This window comes from Agaricus bisporus, assembly GCF_000300575.1.
Source record: "Agaricus bisporus var. bisporus H97 unplaced genomic scaffold AGABI2scaffold_10, whole genome shotgun sequence".
In the NCBI taxonomy this organism is placed as follows: Eukaryota; Fungi; Basidiomycota; class Agaricomycetes; order Agaricales; family Agaricaceae; genus Agaricus; species Agaricus bisporus.
This window is the reverse complement of record NW_006267345.1, coordinates 666,862-686,677: the sequence shown is the minus strand read 5'-3', so window position 1 is coordinate 686,677 and position 19,816 is coordinate 666,862. Positions and strand designations below refer to the sequence as shown.

Below are 19,816 nucleotides of genomic sequence, written 5' to 3'. Positions count from 1 at the left end.
TGTGCTGCTGAGCCTTGGCCAGGCAATGTCCAGATGCTCTTCTTCCCTCTCCTCGTCGTAGCCACCGTCGCCCTCGCCCGCATCCTCTCTATCCATCCCCCTCATCCCGCCCACTCTGCCCTCGCAGAACGCCCCAATCCATACCAATACTCACACGCCGCCCGCGACCAGCCAGATGCCCATCTCGATGACTTGGAGCTCCTCGACATCGTCCTCTTGGCCTCGGTGGACGGCAAACTCCATGCGCTCAACCGCACCTCTGGCGAAACCCTCTGGTCCATGACCCCCGCTTCCAACTCCTCATCTTCCAGCCCCGCAGCATTATCTCCCCTAGTCCGCACAGACCATATAGACTATGATCCAGAGGTCACCGATGACAACAGCCAAGCTGCCTACATCATAGAGCCGCAGTCGGGCGACATCTATATCATGCCGAATCCGTCCTCGCCCCTTCAACGCTTCCCTTTTTCCATGCAGGAACTTGTCGATATGTCCCCTTTTAGTTTCAGAGGCGAGGACGACAGCAGGGTCTTTGTAGGCAAAAAGGAAACATCTTTGCTCGTCGTCGAACTCCAAACCGGTAAAATCAAGGCAACTCTCAATTCCGAATGCCCTTGGGACCAGTTTGATAATATCAAGGACGAGTTGGATTTGGATGAGTTGGAGGACAGCGTACCGCCGAAAACCCCTCCCGCTGAAGTCTATATTGGTCGTACCGGTATGATCTCCCCGCTCTTTTTTCAACGCGCGGCTAAAAGCGCGGCACAGACTACCATGTATCGATCATATCCACACGTTCAGGAAAGCTTGATGGATCCGTTACCCGGCCCCCCATTCAAAATCTTTCTTTTTCTACATATGGCCCTAACAGACAGGACAGCCACATTCAGTCCCTTTACCGCCGCACCAAAGACAACACCTATATCCAATCGTTGCCTAGTGGCGAACTCCTTTCTTTCAAAGCCAAATCCTCCGTCGACTCCATCGCTACTACTTACAACGACCATTTATTATGGGCACGCAATGCTTTCAGTCAACCCATGTAAGTTGACATCAATCTATAAATTTGCATGTATTAAGATCTGTTCAGTGTCGCTGTTTTTGATGTCGTGAACCGCAAACCATCATCCAAATTAGACATCTCAACTCATCCTTTCGTTCTGCTTCAACCTCGACCTCGGATACATGATCTTATACCTGGTCTTTCCCCCATGACAAAGGAATCCCCACTTTCAGCTTACATTGGACTAGTGGAAGAAACTGGCAGTTTGTTCGCTCTTACACCAAATCGTTTCCCGTTGGTCGCCTTTGGTCGCCCACAAAATCAACCACAACAACGAAAAGGTCATCCACTACTCGACGGCAAAGACGGTCTTTCTGGAGAAGATGAAGATGAAGATGAAGAAGTCACGAGTGTAGACGAAATAACTCGACGCAGGAAGCTACATGAAGCCAAATCTTCTCTGTCGTCATCTCATCGGCTGGAAGAGAACCTCCAATGTCATGCGACGATTCTAAACGATCGAAGATGCCTAGTTGGTATCCACAGACTCGAATTAGATCAAGGTGATGGTCACGAAACGAGGATGAAACGTTTATTGGATGCATCACCCGAACAGAACGATTATATCGATCCATCATCCTATTCTCAACAACAATCTCCTTCCAATGAAAGTAAAAACCGCCCTTTGAGTATCGATCCTCCAACTGAAGCATCTGATGATGTTTCGCCATCACCGGTATTTGCTGGGAGCGGTGTTCTTGGTATTGGGAAAGCAGTATGGACGACTTTGATTTTGGGATTTTTAGTGACGTTTGGGATTTTGAGATGGAAAAGTGGTTCTTCTTGGATCGTGCAGAAGGACGTGGTGGAACAACAACCAACGGTTATAAATATAACCCAAAATGACGTGTCAGCGGTAGTGGCGAAAGAGATAAAGGAAATTCGAGAGGAGCCGATATCTTCCGAACAAAATCAAGCTTCCTCGCCTTTGGTATTGCCTCCTGTAACAGCATCGACCGTCAAACCGCTGCCACCTACTCCCCAACTGCCTACTGGGGCCGGAGACGAAACAGATAAAGAAGATCTGGACGGAGGGGTTCAAACAGAAGGAGAGAATGATGATCTCCCTGCTGCTCCTGCTGTCGGGCGTGGCAATGATCCAACGACACCCAAAAAGAAAACGCGAAGAGGCAAACGAGGTGCTAAGAAAGCTAAAAATGGGACTGGAGACCCCGTACCGAATGATATGAAGATGAATGGGAAAGACGTTGCGGTAGATCTTGGTGAAGAAGGAACGAAATTACCGAAAATGCCGAGTTCGTTGATTTTGACAAGTACTCCGAAAGCTGTAAGCGCTCCAAAACCTTCATTGGTCGTTTCCGATAACATCCTCGGTATGTTACTTCCTCGTACCTTTCTTGTCTCTTTTACTAAAAGCGTTTAAGGTTACGGCTCTCATGGGACTGTGGTCTACAAGGGTTCACTCCAAGGTCGAGCAGTGGCAGTCAAGCGTCTTTTGGCCGATTTCGTCACGCTCGCTTCTCGTGAAGTATCGATTTTACAAGAATCCGATGATCATCCAAACGTCATTCGATACTACTATCAAGAAGCTCATGCTGGATTCCTATATATCGCTTTGGAGCTATGTCCGGCGAGTTTGGCGGATTTGATTGAGATGCCGGATAGAGATGCCTGGAGGGATATTGCTGTTAGCTTTGACCCGAAGAGAGCGCTGAAGCAGGTTACAAATGGCTTGAGACATTTGCATGCTTTGAAATTGGTTCATAGGGACATTAAGCCCCAGAATATTTTGGTTTCGACTAAGGGTGGTGGGCTCAGTGGTGCGGGGAGTGGGGGAGGCGCGGCAGCGAGGGGAACGAATTATCGGATGTTGATTTCGGATTTTGGGCTGTGTAAGAAATTGGATGTGGACCAGACGAGTTTTATGCCCACTGTTCATGGGGCTATGGCTGCTGGTACTGTTGGTTGGCGTGCACCGGAAATATTACGGGGTGAAGTCAAGTTGGATGATGAAATGGGAGACGACCAGTCATCTCGGGGTTCCAATGCTACCATCCACGGCGGAAATCATAACTCTTCCACCCATTCAACGTCTTCGAGTAACTCTTCGTCCTCATCCTCGTCGAACCCTGGCAAGGGGAGACGAACGAAATTGACGAAGAGTGTGGATATTTTTGCGTTGGGATGTTTGTATTACTATACCTTGACTGGAGGCGGTCATCCGTTTGGAGATAGGTATGAGAGGGAAGTGAATATAATGAAGAATGAGAAGAATTTGGAGATGTTGGAGAGGTTTGGAGAGGAAGGTACTGAAGCTGCGGATTTGATTGAAAAAATGTTGGATCCTATACCCTCTGAACGGTACGTCATTTGCATTCATTCGTCCTTTGAACCTTTCAATCTCAAATTGTTTGATTTTTTGATAGCCCGGATACAACGTCGTGTCTGTTACATCCATTTTTCTGGGACTGTTCAAGACGATTAAATTTCTTGCAAGAAGCATCGGATCGATTTGAATTCATGTGTAGGGATCCGAAAGATCCTGATCTATTAGCTTTGGAGGAGAATGTGCAGGGTATAATTGGGAATGATTGGCATTCGAGGATGGATAGAGTGTTTATTGAGAATTTGGGGAAATATAGGAAGTATGATGGGAGGAGTGTACAAGATTTGTTGAGAGCTTTGAGGAATAAGGTTCGTTCTCTCTTCCTTTTACTGCTCTACATTACAATTCGTTGACGGTACTACGTGCGGCGCTTTTACAGAAACATCATTATCAAGATTTACCAGATAATGTCAAACGGCATTTAGGACCTATGCCGGAAGGGTTCCTGGCGTATTTCACGAGAAGGTTTCCGAGATTGTTTTTGCATGTACATCGAGTGGTGAGAGAAACGGGACTTGCCAATGAATCGGTTTTTAGAAGTTATTTCGAGTTGCCGGATTCATGAAGGTTTTTTTTTTCTTTTCTTTTCTTTTCTTCTTTGGTAGTGGGTTACTTGAGTTTGATATGCTTTTTTTCAAAAGTGCTGTGTTCTTTTAATACCCTGCTTCTTTTTATTTGTTCGCCCTATAACCACTTCCCTCGTCTTTTTACCCCCTCTCCCGCATTAGATTATCAACGCATATGGCATATATATAGTTTATAGTTAGCATTTTCCGTTTTTACCTCGCTACGTTGTTTTGCCTCTCAACTTCATCTACTATGCTTTTTTTCCCTTTCTTTTCCCCCTCGTATGGGTGAAAAAAAAGCTCCTGTACTTGTAGGTTTTTCGTACTCATTTATTTTTTTTATACCTTTTGTGTTGCATATATATATCTTTGTATTGCATAAAAATTTATCTCGATGCGAAATTCGAAACGATATCACGAGCTTCAGGCATTTTTTAAGTTGACGGATAAATGGACTCAAGGTTGATAGAATACTCAAGTACGTGGCGTCGCGCGATGATCATGAAGAAATAGAACACACGGTAACATTTCACAGAACTTGGGAGTAGCTAGTAAGGTATTCTACATTCCCCTCTCAACCACTAGTATATATTACACTGTAATCATCACGTATACAATAAGTCGTAGTCTTTTCATCATGAAAATGAAAACTTACATGCTCAACGTATGGAGATCGATTTGATCTCACAATTAGTGCAAGCAGGTGCAGGTACCGTCTGTCAACCTCTCGGTAAATATCAATCGTCTACGCTACATGTTTATGTACTCACCGACACAGTGGCCACCCATGCCATTGCCTTCCTGCTTGCAGACGGTGCTGCACGCGTCATCGGCAGCAGGTTGAGGAAGGAAGTCACAGATGAAGCCACGAGCTTCAACTGCACCAGCGGGGGCAGGTCCAGCCATGACGGCTGTGGCGCAGAGAGCGACGAGAGCGAAGAAGAGTTGGGTAGGTTGCATGGTTTGTTGTTGAGTGAAGTGAAGAAGTTGTTGTTGGTACTGAAATTTTGCTGGCTGGAAGGTTCGATTTTTTATATGTTCTTGAACACCATGACAGACCGAAGAAAACCGTAATGTAACTATTTTCGAAGTGTAATTTCATTCTTCTGTCCACATGTTGTATACAAAATACTCCACCCTGTCAATTTCGAAACACTGGTGAGTGTGCGTGGCTCCAATGATTAACATCGGGCGACAACTTGAACTAATTACATAGTAACTAAGTCTTACTAGGCATGGCTCCAATGATTGATATCGGACTGAGAAGTACTAAGTACTGACCAAACATCGTAGCTGAGCGCTGAACCTTAGTAACATTAAGCACGTTCCAAACTAATACTTTCTAGTGACTTGCCCCGTGGTCCACTGCGCCCGAATTTGAAGATGGCCGGAATGCTCATCGAATTATTCTTCCCCTGGACTTTAACGTCTCAATCTTATCTATCTTGGGCAAATATAAGGCAGCGACGATGCACATCACTTTTACACCTTTAAGCTGACACTCATCATCGTGGCTAGATTAACGATCTAAAAATAGCACAAAACATTGATAACCATATTCCTGTACGCTAGGCTGAACGTTCACATGATGATCATCGAATGGTGGCCGAATAGTGGCTTAGTGTCTTGATTCATTATATTAGTGCTGGCAGTTCAAGGATTCTCGTCTTGATCCTTCACCCAGCTGGGGCAAAGATCTTTCGTCTCGCCGCTATTCTGACGTGGCACAACTTCGTTTACATCTAGTTGAAACATGACTCCAATGTTAAAAATCTCTATCCAATTGTCATGCGAGGCGACGCAAAAAAATAGGACAAACCTTAACGTTCGTTGGCGACAATTTGAATTGGTCTCATGGGTCAGAGTCATCTCTTCGGAACAGCCATTAAACAACATGTGGAGCCCCGTGGCTCCCTTGTCAACGTGAAACCAGGAAGTAGCGGAAACTGTGTTTTCAGATGCGAATTTTTGGGGCATCTAAAGGTATATAAAAGCTGTTCGGGATATATGAATCATACCAGAAAACAATTGTTTCTAACTTTTCCCACTCGAGCAACTCAAATAATGCAACCTACTCAACTCTTTGTCGCTTTCTTTGCTTTCTTCGCCGCCACTGCTATGGCCACTCCGGCTCCGGAACCAGCCTCACTTGAAGCCCGTGGCTTTATTTGTGACTTCCTGGGTGGGGCCTCCGAAGACGCCTGCAATGCACTTTGCAAGCAGGAAGGGAACGGCAAAGGTGGCCACTGCGTCGGTATGTTTCCTCTCATCTTTTGAATGATGTAAATCGAAGGCTCATATGATATATGATCAGACGGCACCTGCACCTGCTTGCATTAAAGTAATCTCAGAAAGCACATCAAACCATGCCAATCTGGTGAGAATTTATTTACCTCTACTAAGATGTATCGAGATCATTGATTTGATCCGCTTTCAGAATGCTTTTCCGAATTCCGTGATATCCTGGGCATCTGCCGGGCATGATTGTAATTTGTGATATAAACGTAGTTATCTTGTATCAAACCAGAACGCGTGCCTCTTTAAGCATTTCAACTATTTGATGATGTCCGAGTCAAGCACAAAGTCTCGTAGAAAGCAATTTGAAATTGAATCCAGTCTCAAACCGGTCGAGTCACGAGCGTCAGGAAGATATGAGCAACGCGAAGAAAAGGGTAGCTCCGCGCTCCGTGCTCAGCGTAAACAGTCACACGTTCTCTCTGCCTTAAAGCTTTAAATAAGTCTCTTCCGAGAATAATAGCATTCGGCGGCGTGTAGAGGGAGGTCAAGCAGCTGGCAGCCACTAGTCAAGTCGCGAATTAACATTATCGAGACCTACCAGTGGCGGTAAATAGCATCTCACGGGCAAGGACGTTTATGAATACTCGAGGACTCGTAGCCTGATTCAGCCTGCAGATGTGTGGTACACCGGACAACAACATATATTTTGTATTTCATTTCGCATAAAATCCACTATTTGGAAACATTCCATGAGCCCTTTCAAAACAAGTCACTGTACATTCATGATTACTGAGCCGGTGGGCGGATTAAACACCTAACGGAAAATAAAAACGTTAGTGACATTAACGAAACGAGCAAGCCGCAGGGTACTGCCATACTTACTTATCCGATGATGAGATTGGCCTTGAGATTGTTCCCGTCGGTAACGGTATAGTTGATGGTATACTTCCTGCCCTCCCTATCGGAGACACTGTAACTCGTCAACTGTCTCTCCCTTGCGGCATCCCTATAAGGGACACCATAGTACTCTTGATTGATAACAAGCGCCGTTTGTTCGTCCGTCAAGTTGGTAACAATGTCGCACCAACGCTTCCAGTTGTGAACACCAAACGTCGCCACGAATCTCTCGCCAGTGTCGGAGACGAAGCGGAGAGATCCAGAGGTTCCGCTACCTCCCATGGTCAGGACATATTCGCCTTTCGCTTCATCCCAAGTACAGCCATTAGCATACTTCCAGCAGGTTTGTTCAACACGACGGAAGAAGGCATTGGGGTCGGTCTGGTAGACGCGAATGGTGATGGTGTAAGACATCTGTTCAACGTCATGAGTTTATTGAAACAGCGAAAGAGAAATATATTTACTGTGTTAGTGTAGCAGGTGAGTCGCTTGTAAGAGGATATAATCCACTGATGTATTCACGAGTATTGGACATCATTATATATCTATAAGAGATGGCCCGTGCGGGCGCAGTTAAACATATCTACGAGTAGCATAATTTGAGCATGACATGAAGGATGCTTGGGCATATCTATGAGACGAAGCGTCCAGCATCCATCAACACCCGTACTTCGGTGTATGTGTTAATTATAGATCGAGTGCCTAGCTTGATTATATAATTACATTGAATTTATTCCGCATCAAGCGCTACACTGTTTCCATGACCCGGTAGACTCGAATGAGTACTTGTGGCTTCAGACCTTCAAATATGGGCGGTGAAGAATTTGAGTCGGTGACCAGTGCCAGGACCAAATATGTTCAGCTCATGGAAATCCGAGTCGAGGGTGCTGGGTTGAATCGTCCTGTTCTAGATTCTTCCAAGTTGCCTGCCAGCACTATGAAAACCGTGGCAGACAAAAGTTCAAAGTCATGGAAGACTAGTCACGGACTCATTGTCTAGAGCCATATAAAAGCCGACACCGTACTATCTTGTCTACTTCGATTACCAATTGAGGATTGATTATTGATAGTACTATGATTGTATTCGATAATGGGTTCTCAGGCTGTAAAAGTATGAACAACAACACTGAAGAAAACTGTAGAAACTGTAGTTCTGCTTTGTGCGAATCTTCACGCCAAAATATAAGTTTGATCTCAAAGTACTCCGGGGTAAACAAAGTCCGCATTCCTGGTGTCATTAAAATCTCCAGGAACTCGATCACCCAACCTGACTTTGTCCGCTACCTTTGCTGCTTCCATTCATGACTTCTGTATGGCATATGTCCGGACGGTACTTGCACCTGCTTCCATTAAGCTAGTCCCACACAGTACACCAATCTATGAATCTCAGGCTGGTGAGCATTGTTTTCTATGCCCTACGATATGTCGAGAGAATTGATTAAATCCGAGTCTTATTTCAGAGGGCTTTTCCAAGTTGCATAAAACCATTGTAGACTCGGACACCATTGGATGTTTTCTGCTGTAACCGTGCCTAGTATAGCTTGATCAGACAAGAACGTGAACTTCTTTATACACGGTGATGCCAAGCACCATCACGCTCAATCATTCATGTGGGTTTGTCTTACACAAGGATTGACATAAATTATTCGATAAGTTACACGGCTGGCCGATTCAGATATTCCTATTCTAGCTAATAAGTCTCGTCGAAAGACTCACTGCAGAAATCTGATTGGCGGTCTAAGTACTCTTGCGGGACAGATGTTTACATCTGATACGGTATGGAGAACAGAAATCTCGCAAGTGGTAAACATGATTAACTTTACCGTTGAAGAAGGAACGAAGCCGCCGATGGTCTTCAAAGTTTCTGTTGCGAGTTAACTTCAAAGTACTCCCAGACTTGTAACCGGCTATAAGCACATTAAAACCCTCATCCACCATTTCGGATAGTCTGTCCGTCCTTCAAGTGGTGAGTTACTTCACCTTGCATTTTGTATCTCTTCTCTAACAACACAATAAAGATCAAGGCTCTCATAGAATCGTTGAATACTGAGGTTGCATGAGACTAATCGACGGCCGGCCTATATTTAAAAACATCATTATCGAGAACTATCAGATACTTGACGTTCAACAGAATTATTCGAGGCGGAAAGGGCCCGGAGTCCGATTTGTGGAAAGACCACAGTACTCCGTATAACTCCACATCTTACGGTCTTTACAGCTTCCTAAGTGATGAAGTAATTGTGCGCTGATAGTATTCTCGAGTCGGAGATGGAGGATTTGGAAGAGGCATGGATTGGGTGGGCGTTGCAGTATGTGATAACGTATCAGAAGGCGGCTCGGGTTACACGAACGAGTCGGATGTGGGTTCTTGAAAGGAATGGTCAGAGATGGGAGGAAGAGGATCATTTGAATATACGCCAACTTTAGTTTTTCGATCTTCTATCTACCCAGGTCGTCTCCACTGTCATCTTGCCCTGGCTATACTAGCTTAGGATGAATCGGGCGGTTTCGGCATTGAGTAAAGATATCTCTTATCGCAGTTAACAGGCGTTTGTTGTCTATTGAAGGATCTTTATAGCGCGGGGCCCCGAATCTCCTGAAAACAGGTCAGGCTTTGTCATTCGCAAACATTGAGGCTGTATTCAAGTCAAGAGTGGAATTGGTTTTGTATATCGTCGCGATAAGATTCCCAGAAGTTGATAGTATGTGGTCCTATGGATATCTCGTCGTAACCTTGGGAATTCTAGGCTTTCATGGTTTCCATAGGAAGCTTTACGCCATACTCGTTGCCTCTTTCTAAATTAATAGGACTATTCCCGATGATACAGATGGATGGGCCCGCGGGCGACTCGCATGTGGCCAACCTCGTGTTTGCTGCTGACTTCAGGGATGGTGACAAGATCATTAACATGATCCCTGATTAAAATTCGGGAGGTATGGGTTGGATAAGTTTGACAGGTAAGCTTTACATTCGCAACCCCTGATAGTCTCGCGATGGCCGTCCCGGGGGAACACCCGTATGGATATATACTCCATGGTCCGAGTCAAGTGCTAGTCCTGTGTCTGCCGAGCACCATAGAAATCGTATCCTCTGAGTAGGTAAGAGGAAAATCGAATGTCAGAGGTGGTGGTCGCGGGTAAGACGTGGCTAACTGAGGCAAACAGGATTGTGATGGATAACCCAGTTAGGTGAATCACGTTTATTCACTTCGACTTCGCTTTGGCCTCGCCCCACTATGTTAAAGCCCTGAATTGTAGTCAAAAGTCCAAATGGGCAATACACACTCCGGCTTCAATCTTACTCGCACTTCGGGTGCCCTGGATTCGTTCGTCGCTGAACTCGGTGGAGATATTGTATATGACAAGAGGTGCATGACATCCTACTACTTACGTCCCAGCGAGATACTCATTCTAGTGCTTCAGTCTTGGTTCAGCGCGTTTCTTGAAGATAGTCAAGTGTCGCCATCGGAATGGCTTCTTAGTCGTCAAAGTGTTTATTAAACCAGATCCAGGTCTCTCTCTGAGAACATATCATCGACGCCTCAAAGGTTGGACCATTCGTTGCATGAGCTTTCTATCCGAAATTGATTCACTGCATCCTCTAGTTGAGAAGGAAGCATTGGCTGACATTGCCAATGTATACAACTACCAAGCTTTCGTTGAAACTGAGAAGGCTGGTTATGTCATTCGACAATGGCTCGCGAGCAACCTCTATGATTGATGGATGATCCCGCCGATTTTTCGACACTTCCGGACGTCGAACGTGCTACATTGCGCCAGAACGATTCTTCACTGCTGTGGACAACCCAGAGATCAGTTCGAAAAAGTCAAGAATCGCGATGGGCGAGCTTGAAGGTAAGCGAGATGGGAAGGTCACCGAAGCCATGGACTGCTTCAGCACTGGTTGCGTAATCGCAGAGCTATTTCTCGAAGGAGTGCCTCTATTAAGTCTGAGTCAGCTATTCAAGTACCGGGAAGGAGAGTACAACATGGACTCACATCTGGCTCAAATTGGGGATGAGGGCATAAGAGTGCGTTCTCCTCGATATTCATGCCCAAATCTAGCTGATCCTTGTCGCCAGAACCTCATCAAGCAGATGATGAATGCTCGAGGACTCGTAGCCTGATTCAGCCTGCTGATGTGTCACGAGCACTGGACAACATATATTTTTGTAATTCAATTCGCATAGAATTCACTATCTGGAAACACTACAGGAGCCCTTTCAAAACAAGTCGCTGTACAATGTACATTCAAGGTTTCTGAGCCGGTTGGTGGATTGCACACCTAAGGCAAGATGAAAAAGATTAGTGACATTAACGAACCGCAGGGCCATACTTACTTATCCGATGATGAGATTGGCCTTGAGATGGTTCCCGCCAGTAATGGTATATTTGACGGCAAAGTTCCTGCCCTTCGCATTGGAGACATTGTAACTCTCCAACTGTCTCTCCCTTGCCTGGTCCCTTTCAGGGACACCGTAGTACTCTTGATTGATAACGAGCGCCGTTTGTTCATCAGTCAAGTCGGTAACAATGTCGCACCAACGCTTGTAGTTGTGAACACCAAACGTCGCCACGAATCTCTCGCCAGTGTCAGAGATAAAGCGGAGAGAACCAGAGGTTCCGCTACCTCCCATGGTCAGAACATATTCACCTTTCGCCTCATCCCAAGTACCGCCATTAGCATACTTCCAGACGGTTTCTTCAACACGACGGAAGAAGGTATTGGGGTTGGTCTGGTAGACGCGAACGGTGACGGTGTAAGACATCTATTCAATGTTATGAGTTTGTTGAAACAGTGAAAGAGAAATATATTTACTGGGTTAGTGTAGCAGGTGAGTCGCTTGTAAGAGGATATAATCCACTGATGTACTCATGAGCAGTGAACATCATTATATATCTATATTAGATAGCCCGTGCGGGCGCAGTTAAACATATCTACGAGTAGCATAATTTGAGCATGACATGAAGGATGCTTGGGCATATCTATGAGACGAAGCGTCCAGCATCCATCAACACCCGTACTTCGGTGTAGTAGTATGTGTTAATTATAGATCGAGTGCCTAGCTTAATTATATAATTACATTGAATTTATTCCGCATCAAGCGCTACACTGTTTCCATGACCCGGTAGACTCGAATGAGTACTTGTGGCTTCAGACCTTCAAATATGGGCGGTGAAGAATTTGAGTCGGTGACCAGTGCCAGGACCAAATATGTTCAGCTCATGGAAATCCGAGTCGAGGGTGCAATCGTCCTGTTCTAGATTCTTCCAAGTTGCCTGCCAGTACTCTGAAAACCGTGGCAGACAAAAAGTTCAAAGTGATGGAAGACCAGTCACGAACTCATTGTCTAAAGCCATATAAAAGCCGACACCCTACTATCTTGTCTACTTCGATCACCAATTGAAGGTTATCGATAGCACTACTGGCAGATATTCAATAATAGGTTCAGGAAAAGTATGAATAATAACACGGAAGAAAATTGTAGCTCTGCTTTATGCGAATCTTCCAAAATATAAGTTTGATCTCAAAACACTCCGGGGTAAACAAAGTCCGCATTCCCGGTGTCATTTAAATCTCCAGGAACTCGATCACCCAACCTGACCTTGTCTGCACGTTCGCTGCTTCCATTCATGACTTCTGTATGGCATATGTCCGGGACGGTACTTGCACCTGCTTCCATTAAGCTAGCCCCACACAGTACACCATTTCATGAGTCTCAGGCTGGTGAGCATTGTTTTCTATGCCCTACGATATGTCGGCGAGAGAATTAATTAAATCTTATTTCAGAGTGCACTCGGGCATGATTGGATAATTTCTGTTGTAACCGGGGTACATCGTAATCAGACAAGAACGTGTGCTTCTTTAAGTAGAACTGTACGCGCACGACCTTTTTACATACTCACGACAGTTGTCACCTGGGTAAGTCTCATATAAAGCAATTTGAATCTGGTGCCAGAAGGTCAGGAAGATATGAGCAACGCGAAGAAAGGGGTATCTCCGCCGCCTCAGCGTAAACACTCACCGTGACCAGTCTCACACATTCTCGAGTCTGCCTTTGTTTTCTAAAAAGACTTCTAAGCTAATCTCAGAATATACCAGGATAGATAAAATCCGCATTCCTAGTGTCATTAAAATCACTAGGAACCTGACCACCCAACCTAGCATTCTCCGCTACCTTCTTCACTTCCTCATACGATCCAGCAGGAAGAACACCATGCATCTCCAAAACAATCAACAAACCACTAACCCAAGTCAAACATCCATACCCTTTCTTATCAGACTTGAAAGCGTGCATTTTGTAAAATACCATTATTTCGAGAATTTGTTTTAGAGTGACGCGGGGGTTTTTGTCGGAGAAGGAATCGCACACCCATTGGATGGTGGCTTCGGGGACCATAGCTATGTCCTCGTTAGTGACGCTGTTAATAATGACACGTTAGATTTATGGGTTCAGCGTAAAACTCCGAGTATTGAATGACCTTATCACCATATTGCAAGGGAACTCCATTCCTGGTTTAGTACCTGCTTCGAGTACAGTGGAATATATTTCCCCGTTATGTTTGTAGAGCGCCGATGCACGCCTAAATAGTAAAATGGAAAAATACCCAGTCAGTCAAATTTACATAAAGCTAAACGGTCAGACAGGGTGTTTTACCAATGGTGAATAGGAGGATTTCTGTCAAGCACAGGCGTCGTCGAGACCACAAAGGATTCCAACTCGTAATCTTCAAAAATCGCATCATAGCCGCTCGTTTCAAATCCAGTCAAGTCCTAAATCGATCAAAAGATCCATCAGTACCCCAAGAGAAACAAGTCGGAACAAAAACGACTCAACGGTTGGCATAGTAAAAAAAAAGTAGAGACGCAAGCTTTTTTTTCAAAAACCGTGAAAGCCATGAAAGAGGCTTTTCTACCAGATAATAATAGCACTCGGAACCGAAGTTCATTTTATCCCATAAGTACACCTCTGTCAAATCACTCTTCGAACCCTGAAATAACTGTGTATTGGAGTCAAGAGAAGACCCGTGGTTCTTTTGATACTAATCTATCAAACTGCGGTATCAAACTGCGCTGGTTTTGAATAGCAGAAGCTCCAACATTTGATCACATCAGATTTCCGGATATTGGAGCGGTGCGTACTGAGGGAGGTCAAGCAGGCGGCTGAGCATTGGGATGGAGGAGAAAGGTCAAGTAGGAATTCAAGCGGAGAGTCATAATGCCGATGGGTCTTCCGGTCTAGATCAATTCGATTATCTATTACTGATGGCAACTCCCCGAATTTATTCTTGGTCTAATATCTTCCTGTAAAATTTCGTAGTAGTAGTGATAAGTATTGGTTTAATCCCACTACCATCTAAACAAACCTCCTCCCCTTCTTCAAAAAAACTTCTCAACATTCAAAATCCCATTCACAATTAATCAGTTCTCAAACTCTAATTCTCAATCCTAAAAAAAAAGCCGAAAATGCATATGAATAAAAAAAGAGCCAAGCCAAGCCTAAGAAAAAACCAAATCCGTAAAAAAAAAAAAAATTAAACCAAAAAAGACGCGGTCGCAACAACCACAATTTCAAAAAACAACAACAGAGAGTAAAATCGTAAGTAAGTAAGTAAAAAAAAAAAAACTACTCAAAAGACGTACGTATATATGATAATGTATGAGCGGATAATGTTGGAGAATATATGTAATGAAGTAGTAGTAACTACTAACCTACGAAACAGCCGAGTGACATAATTTTTTGAAAAGAAACGGGGGAAAAAAAAAAAAGGCGGAGAGGAGAGAGGAAAGGAGGAAAAGCGTCACGAATCCCTAAAAACTAGAGCGAGAAAAAAGAACGAACGCGGAGAAAAAAAATCAGAACAACGACTATATCAGCACACGTATTTCTCCATTAAACCAGGTAATCAACCCACCACCACCACCACCACCACCAAACAACCACCACACAAGGTTAGAAAGCAAGGGCAAAGGCAAAAAGGCAAAAGGAAAGCAAATTCATGACCAATCCACCCACTCCCCATACATATTCGGCCTCTCCCCCCTCACATACGCCTCAAAAGTCCTCTTCATCACAACCGACCAATCCAAATCCCTCTTATCACTCCCCAAATCCCTACCCCCCTTCTCCGCCTCCTCCAATGTCAATTTCCCTTCCTTCACAAGCGCAGCTTTCGCTTGTTCTTCACCAGCTTGAAATCGAGGTCCCAAGTCTGGCCAATTCCGTGTTGGATCAAACGGTTTCCACCTTTTTTTCGTTTTAGTTAAGGATAAAAGAAAAGAAAGAAAGAACGTACCAGAAATTATGGAAATGATAAGAATAAGCTCCGCGGAAGAAACCACGGAATCCTAATGCTTGAGGTGCAGCGCTATTCTGCGCAGGCGTATCAAAGAAATCACCAAACCTACAACCCAACAAAAACCATCAACATATAATCCTCACCAAAAAAAAAAACATCCTTTCCACTTACTCAGTGAAAAAAGGTTGTGGTGGTCTCTCTCTCTGATAATTCTCCGTATTCAACCACGCCGAATCAAACAACGCATCCGGAAGTCTCAACAACAACCCCTCCAACCTCGCATCCGCCGTATACCTCGACACCGTCATCGGATGAAAATCCAACCCATTCTTCAACGCCGTCCTAAACAAAAACGTCCCCAACGCAGAATTCTTATGCATCCTCAAAACGGCGGTATTATATTTCGGCAATCTTGACCATCGATAAGCAAAAGCTCCTTTCCAACCCCATAGTTCTTCCCAATCACGAAGGAAAATGGTGTCCGCATCAAGGTAAACACCCCCATATCTATGGCAAAGCACGAAACGCGCCATATCCGAAAGAATAACGGATAGCCTATCGTAGGATGAACTCGACTTGGAACCGGTACGGTTGACAATATCATCTTCATCCTCTGATGTACCCGTGCCACGTCCTGCAGCAGCAGTGGCAACAGTAGCATTCGCAGTACTCACATTCGATGCGGACTTGGCGGACTTTCTTTGTGGCACACTGATCACATGCCCCCCCGAATTAAACAAACTGCCCTGCAAAGCTCTCCATTCATCCTTGATCTCCGGAATCCCATCTAATTGGTCAGTCGTATTCCACATCTTGAATTCCACCACGCCTTTGAACCTTTCATGTAGAAAAGGTGCTGCCCAGGGGCTAGATTTGAGTTGCTTCATCATATCGGCTTCCGCGTTCGGGTTCGGTACAGCCGCCGCAGGTCCAGGATTAATCCATAACCAGAATTTCGGTCGACACACTTTTGCATCCTCGGGCCACGTTTTAAGATGGAGGCCGGTATTTTGAGTAAACAGGAAGGAGAGGATAGCGAGATAAGGCTTATCAGTGAATGGCCCGGTCCAGAACATATGGAATAAGCGAGGGTTTTCGGGGTCACATGGTGTAGAAAGAGAAGAATAGGAACGATAGTCGCGTGTGGGGCCTAGAACGAGTTGGCTTTCGAGCTCTACGTCTTGTTTTTTGAGTAGACCTGCTTCGGGGTCAGTGACACGGCCAGCAGGCTTGATCATAGTTGTCTTGTCGGTATCATAAGGTTCGTTAAATTGAGTCGTAGAGTTGTCAGGTTCTTCAACGTAGATGTATTTCCAGTCGTCCAGATTTGAACGCCGTAAGCGCTCGCCATTATCCAGGCCTCCACCAATCCGAAGGACTTCCAAGCAGTCGCGGACGTACTATATATCACAGTCATTTCGGGAAGAGCCTAAAAAGTAGAAAATGGAGGGCTGACCTTGTCTTGAGCAAAATCACAATGCCTCATAACTTCATCCATGTCTGCTATGCTACCAGGGACCGGTCGTGGAGGGTATGCAACCGCTGGAGGGTGACTTTGAATGTCGAGATAAACACGTTTGGGGCCAGCCCCAGTGGTATCTGTGAGAACGTGGCGAGTATTTGGCGGGCGGTAACGCGTCGGCTTGACCGTCGGAAGCTTTTTTGGGATTGCAGGATTGACGGGGGCGCTCTCCAGGCCAATTTGCACGGGTACTGACAAGGCTCAGACACGCTCATGGCATCACACAAAAATGACAACTCACTGTTAGCATGACTTGGGTAATGACCGCTCTCGATTTCCCACTTCCATATTTGCTGGAGGTCTTTTTTGCGAAAGACGAGGGTAGGGGGCTCTCCGGAGCCCTCTTCGACGTTCCAGTTTTGCGAGCCGCGCTTGCGGAGAAGGGTAGCTAGAGTGAAGAGGAGAGCGAGGGCGGCGAGGAGGAGGAAGATGGGCCCCCGTCTGCGTTTGAGGAGCATGATGCGAGGACTGCCTGCGGGGTAGAGGGCGGGGGCAGAGGCGGAGGTGAGGAGCATGCCGCCGCGGGAGGGAAAGAGGAGAGCCCAGTTGGGGACGAGGATGCGGAGGTGGCGGTCGCGGACACCGGGAATGGAAAAATAGAGCGGGCGGGTCCAGGCGGCGGTGGGTGCGTAGGCGGTGTGCGCCTTGCGCTGGAGCTTTTCCTCGACGGCGGAGGAGTGGCTGGGCAGCTCGCTCATTCCGTTCATCGTAGTTCACGACAAAATCAGCAGTGGCTGTGTCTAACGTGGCTAACAAACAAAACTATCTACGCCTGCTTCTTCTGCAGCCCCTTTGGCAGCTCTTTCACCCACGGCAGAAACTCTCGCCCACCCATGTACGGCCGCAGGGGCTCAGGTATCACCACACCCTTGCGCATCGTCAGTCACTGCTCTTTTCCAAAAACTGAAATCAACCTACGTCTGGCGTCTGGTGATTCTCCACCAAACAACATAGCGCCCGCTGCGTCGCACACAGCGTGCCGTTGAGCATGTGCACATACACCTTTCTCGTCTGGTCCTTTGTCTTGAGTCCACACCTCACCTCAAGCCTCCTGCTCTCTGCACGATCCCTCGTCAACACCAATTCAAAACCTTCAAGAGTCCACTTACGGTAATCCGTGCAATTCGAGCACGACACGAGCTCCTTGTACGCCCGCTGGAACGGAAAATACGCCTCCAAATCATACTTTTGCGCCGCTGCAAGATTCAACGCCCCAGACACTATCGCGCGCACACGATACCGTATCCCAAGGCTCTGATAATAATCTTCACTGTTCGCAATCATCGCATCAAACATCTCCCAGCTCTTCTCCGGATCCGTAATCACAAATTGCTCAACCTTTTCGAATTGATGCACCCGGAAGATACCCCACATGTCGCGCCCAGCCGATCCAGCCTCTTTACGGAAGCAAGTCGAGATTCCAGCGTATTTCAGCGGCAGTTGCGTCTCGGGGCTTTCAAACCATTCATCCGAGTGATAAGCCGAGATAGGTTGTTCAGACGTCGCGATCAAGTATTTTTCGTCTTCAGATGCGATCACCTGCAAACATGAGTCTCCCATAACATTATAGAACCCAAAACCGACCTTGTACAACTCTTCATCGAATTGCTCCAACTGAGCCGTTTTCGCCATTTGTTCTTTATTCATGAAGAAAGGAGGCTGTATTTTCTTGTACCCGCGTTTTCGGAGAAAATCGAGACCGTACAAATAGAGAGCCTGGTTGAGGTCAATACCATCATTTGTCAGATAGTAACCTCTGTGGCCAGCCACTTTGGCTCCTTTAATAGAACGTCAATGTTGAAAACCTTATTCAAATGATTGTCCAAAGTGTACCTCGATCAAGATCCATAGCATCGAGTCGAAGCAACACTTCGTGATGAGGCATTATACCCTCCCGGGGCGCAGGTTCATCCTGAGAACCTTTTGGGTCCCAAGTTTTCAACGTAACATTATCGTCCTTTTAATTCACTTTTTGAATATGGTGTACTTTTTTGAAAAAGCACAAAGTCATTGACTTACCTCTGTTTGACTGATAGGAACATTTTTTCCAACGATATTTCCAACGTTACCTGCTTTCATGCGCATGGCCGTTTCAAAATCTTTCGCTTCTTTCTTTTTTGCTTCTACCTCTGCATCGATTTTTTTCTTTTCTGCAACAAGATCATCTGCCGGTTGTTTCGCCTACAATTGTGTCTTGTCAACAATCAAGACAACGCAAGGAACACACACACACCTTTTTCTTTGCAGATATCTCTTTCTGAATCTCATTAACCCTCTTTCTCATAATATTCATATCATAATCCACTTTAAAAAAAATTATTAACTTGAATATAGGCTCGTCGTAAGTGACTTACTTTTAACCCAATCTGTGTACATCTGAATGACTTGATCTACGAGTTCAACAGATTCACCTCGTTTTCGTTGAGATTCACGTATCGCTTCAGCATTTCCACCTTTGTTATCGATGAAATGGAGGATATCTAGCGTCATGGTGTTTTGGGAAGGGAGAACACGATAAGGGCTTCTATTCACTTTTTTGAATTGATTCTTGTTATGACTCCTTTATCGATTTGGAAGGTGCTTATGTAAGATCAATGGGATAATTTCACTGAATTCCAGTGCTGATCGGTTCGGTGGTGTATCTTGCGCTGATCATGATGATTACCGAGACGTGTTTGGAAGTATGGTTATTTGAACACTACAACTGGACCCTTACTTATAAAATTACCCAAGAGGTTCCTTAGCCCTGCACTTTATCTATACCAACAAAATCCTTGTGAAAAAAATTATAAACGAACCCCCGTGAGAAATTCTGCCACGTCAAAAAGTTCGGATCTGATCACGGGGCCTTACAATTTCAATCAAACAAACGAAATTAATTT

The 19,816-nt window shown here is 45.4% G+C and overlaps 9 protein-coding genes across 9 annotated transcripts; 4 read left to right on the top strand and 5 right to left on the bottom strand.

Annotated features, from left to right (window-relative positions):
- Positions 1-186: 186 nt before the first annotated feature.
- Positions 187-3,969, top strand: AGABI2DRAFT_37330 (hypothetical protein; the record flags this gene model as incomplete). Its single annotated transcript, XM_006454948.1, has 6 exons — positions 187-718; positions 769-1,032; positions 1,081-2,397; positions 2,449-3,385; positions 3,451-3,718; positions 3,790-3,969. Coding segments are annotated over 6 exons (3,498 nt in total), but the record flags the coding sequence as incomplete, so codon positions are not given.
- Positions 3,970-4,452: 483 nt separating this feature from the next.
- On the bottom strand, positions 4,453-4,969 carry AGABI2DRAFT_194898 (hypothetical protein). Its single transcript, XM_006455194.1, has 3 exons — positions 4,747-4,969; positions 4,632-4,692; positions 4,453-4,572 (listed from the first exon to the last, which is right to left on the bottom strand). The coding sequence occupies exons 1-2, from the start codon at positions 4,934-4,936 to the stop codon at positions 4,667-4,669; spliced, it is 216 nt and encodes a 71-aa protein (XP_006455257.1). The 5' UTR covers positions 4,937-4,969; the 3' UTR covers positions 4,453-4,572; positions 4,632-4,666.
- Positions 4,970-6,003: 1,034 nt separating this feature from the next.
- AGABI2DRAFT_194897 (hypothetical protein) lies at positions 6,004-6,545 on the top strand. Its single transcript, XM_006455193.1, has 3 exons — positions 6,004-6,230; positions 6,291-6,353; positions 6,414-6,545. The coding sequence occupies exons 1-2, from the start codon at positions 6,041-6,043 to the stop codon at positions 6,314-6,316; spliced, it is 216 nt and encodes a 71-aa protein (XP_006455256.1). The 5' UTR covers positions 6,004-6,040; the 3' UTR covers positions 6,317-6,353; positions 6,414-6,545.
- A 351-nt stretch (positions 6,546-6,896) lies between these two features.
- On the bottom strand, positions 6,897-7,611 carry AGABI2DRAFT_239605 (XCL-like lectin). The gene is made up of 3 exons (XM_006455492.1): positions 7,576-7,611; positions 7,097-7,525; positions 6,897-7,028 (listed from the first exon to the last, which is right to left on the bottom strand). Exon 2 carries the CDS (start codon positions 7,523-7,525, stop codon positions 7,097-7,099), a length of 429 nt encoding a protein of 142 aa, XP_006455555.1. The 5' UTR covers positions 7,576-7,611; the 3' UTR covers positions 6,897-7,028.
- Positions 7,612-10,381: 2,770 nt separating this feature from the next.
- On the top strand, positions 10,382-10,832 carry AGABI2DRAFT_121189 (hypothetical protein; the record flags this gene model as incomplete). The annotated part of the gene is made up of 3 exons (XM_006455192.1): positions 10,382-10,479; positions 10,535-10,659; positions 10,717-10,832. 3 exons carry the CDS (start codon positions 10,382-10,384, stop codon positions 10,830-10,832), a joined length of 339 nt encoding a protein of 112 aa, XP_006455255.1.
- A 118-nt stretch (positions 10,833-10,950) lies between these two features.
- AGABI2DRAFT_121188 (hypothetical protein) lies at positions 10,951-11,238 on the top strand (the record flags this gene model as incomplete). The annotated part of the gene is made up of 2 exons (XM_006455191.1): positions 10,951-11,142; positions 11,194-11,238. The coding sequence occupies 2 exons, from the start codon at positions 10,951-10,953 to the stop codon at positions 11,236-11,238; spliced, it is 237 nt and encodes a 78-aa protein (XP_006455254.1).
- Positions 11,239-11,451: 213 nt separating this feature from the next.
- AGABI2DRAFT_75698 (XCL-like lectin) lies at positions 11,452-11,880 on the bottom strand (the record flags this gene model as incomplete). The annotated part of the gene is made up of 1 exon (XM_006455190.1): positions 11,452-11,880. One exon carries the CDS (start codon positions 11,878-11,880, stop codon positions 11,452-11,454), a length of 429 nt encoding a protein of 142 aa, XP_006455253.1.
- Positions 11,881-13,260: 1,380 nt separating this feature from the next.
- Positions 13,261-13,799, bottom strand: AGABI2DRAFT_180399 (hypothetical protein; the record flags this gene model as incomplete). The annotated part of the gene is made up of 3 exons (XM_006455189.1): positions 13,771-13,799; positions 13,595-13,696; positions 13,261-13,534 (listed from the first exon to the last, which is right to left on the bottom strand). Coding segments are annotated over exons 2-3 (303 nt in total), but the record flags the coding sequence as incomplete, so codon positions are not given.
- Positions 13,800-15,110: 1,311 nt separating this feature from the next.
- On the bottom strand, positions 15,111-19,109 carry AGABI2DRAFT_209653 (hypothetical protein; the record flags this gene model as incomplete). The annotated part of the gene is made up of 10 exons (XM_006455188.1): positions 18,954-19,109; positions 18,768-18,891; positions 18,519-18,712; positions 18,044-18,473; positions 17,853-17,992; positions 17,176-17,802; positions 16,869-17,125; positions 15,584-16,812; positions 15,410-15,517; positions 15,111-15,360 (listed from the first exon to the last, which is right to left on the bottom strand). Exons 6-10 carry the CDS (start codon positions 17,639-17,641, stop codon positions 15,111-15,113), a joined length of 2,310 nt encoding a protein of 769 aa, XP_006455251.1. The 5' UTR covers positions 17,642-17,802; positions 17,853-17,992; positions 18,044-18,473; positions 18,519-18,712; positions 18,768-18,891; positions 18,954-19,109.
- Between the last annotated feature and the right edge of the window lie 707 nt (positions 19,110-19,816).

Coding starts and splice junctions, on each gene's coding strand:
- AGABI2DRAFT_194898 (XM_006455194.1), bottom strand. CDS start 4,936: ATGCAACCTACCCAACTCTTCTTCGCTCTCGTCGCTCTCTGCGCCACA. Junction 4,693..4,746: donor CATGGGTGGCCACTGTGTCG/GTGAGTACATAA, acceptor AGAGGTTGACAG/ACGGTACCTGCACCTGCTTG.
- AGABI2DRAFT_194897 (XM_006455193.1), top strand. CDS start 6,041: ATGCAACCTACTCAACTCTTTGTCGCTTTCTTTGCTTTCTTCGCCGCC. Junction 6,231..6,290: donor CAAAGGTGGCCACTGCGTCG/GTATGTTTCCTC, acceptor ATATATGATCAG/ACGGCACCTGCACCTGCTTG.
- AGABI2DRAFT_239605 (XM_006455492.1), bottom strand. CDS start 7,525: ATGTCTTACACCATCACCATTCGCGTCTACCAGACCGACCCCAATGCC.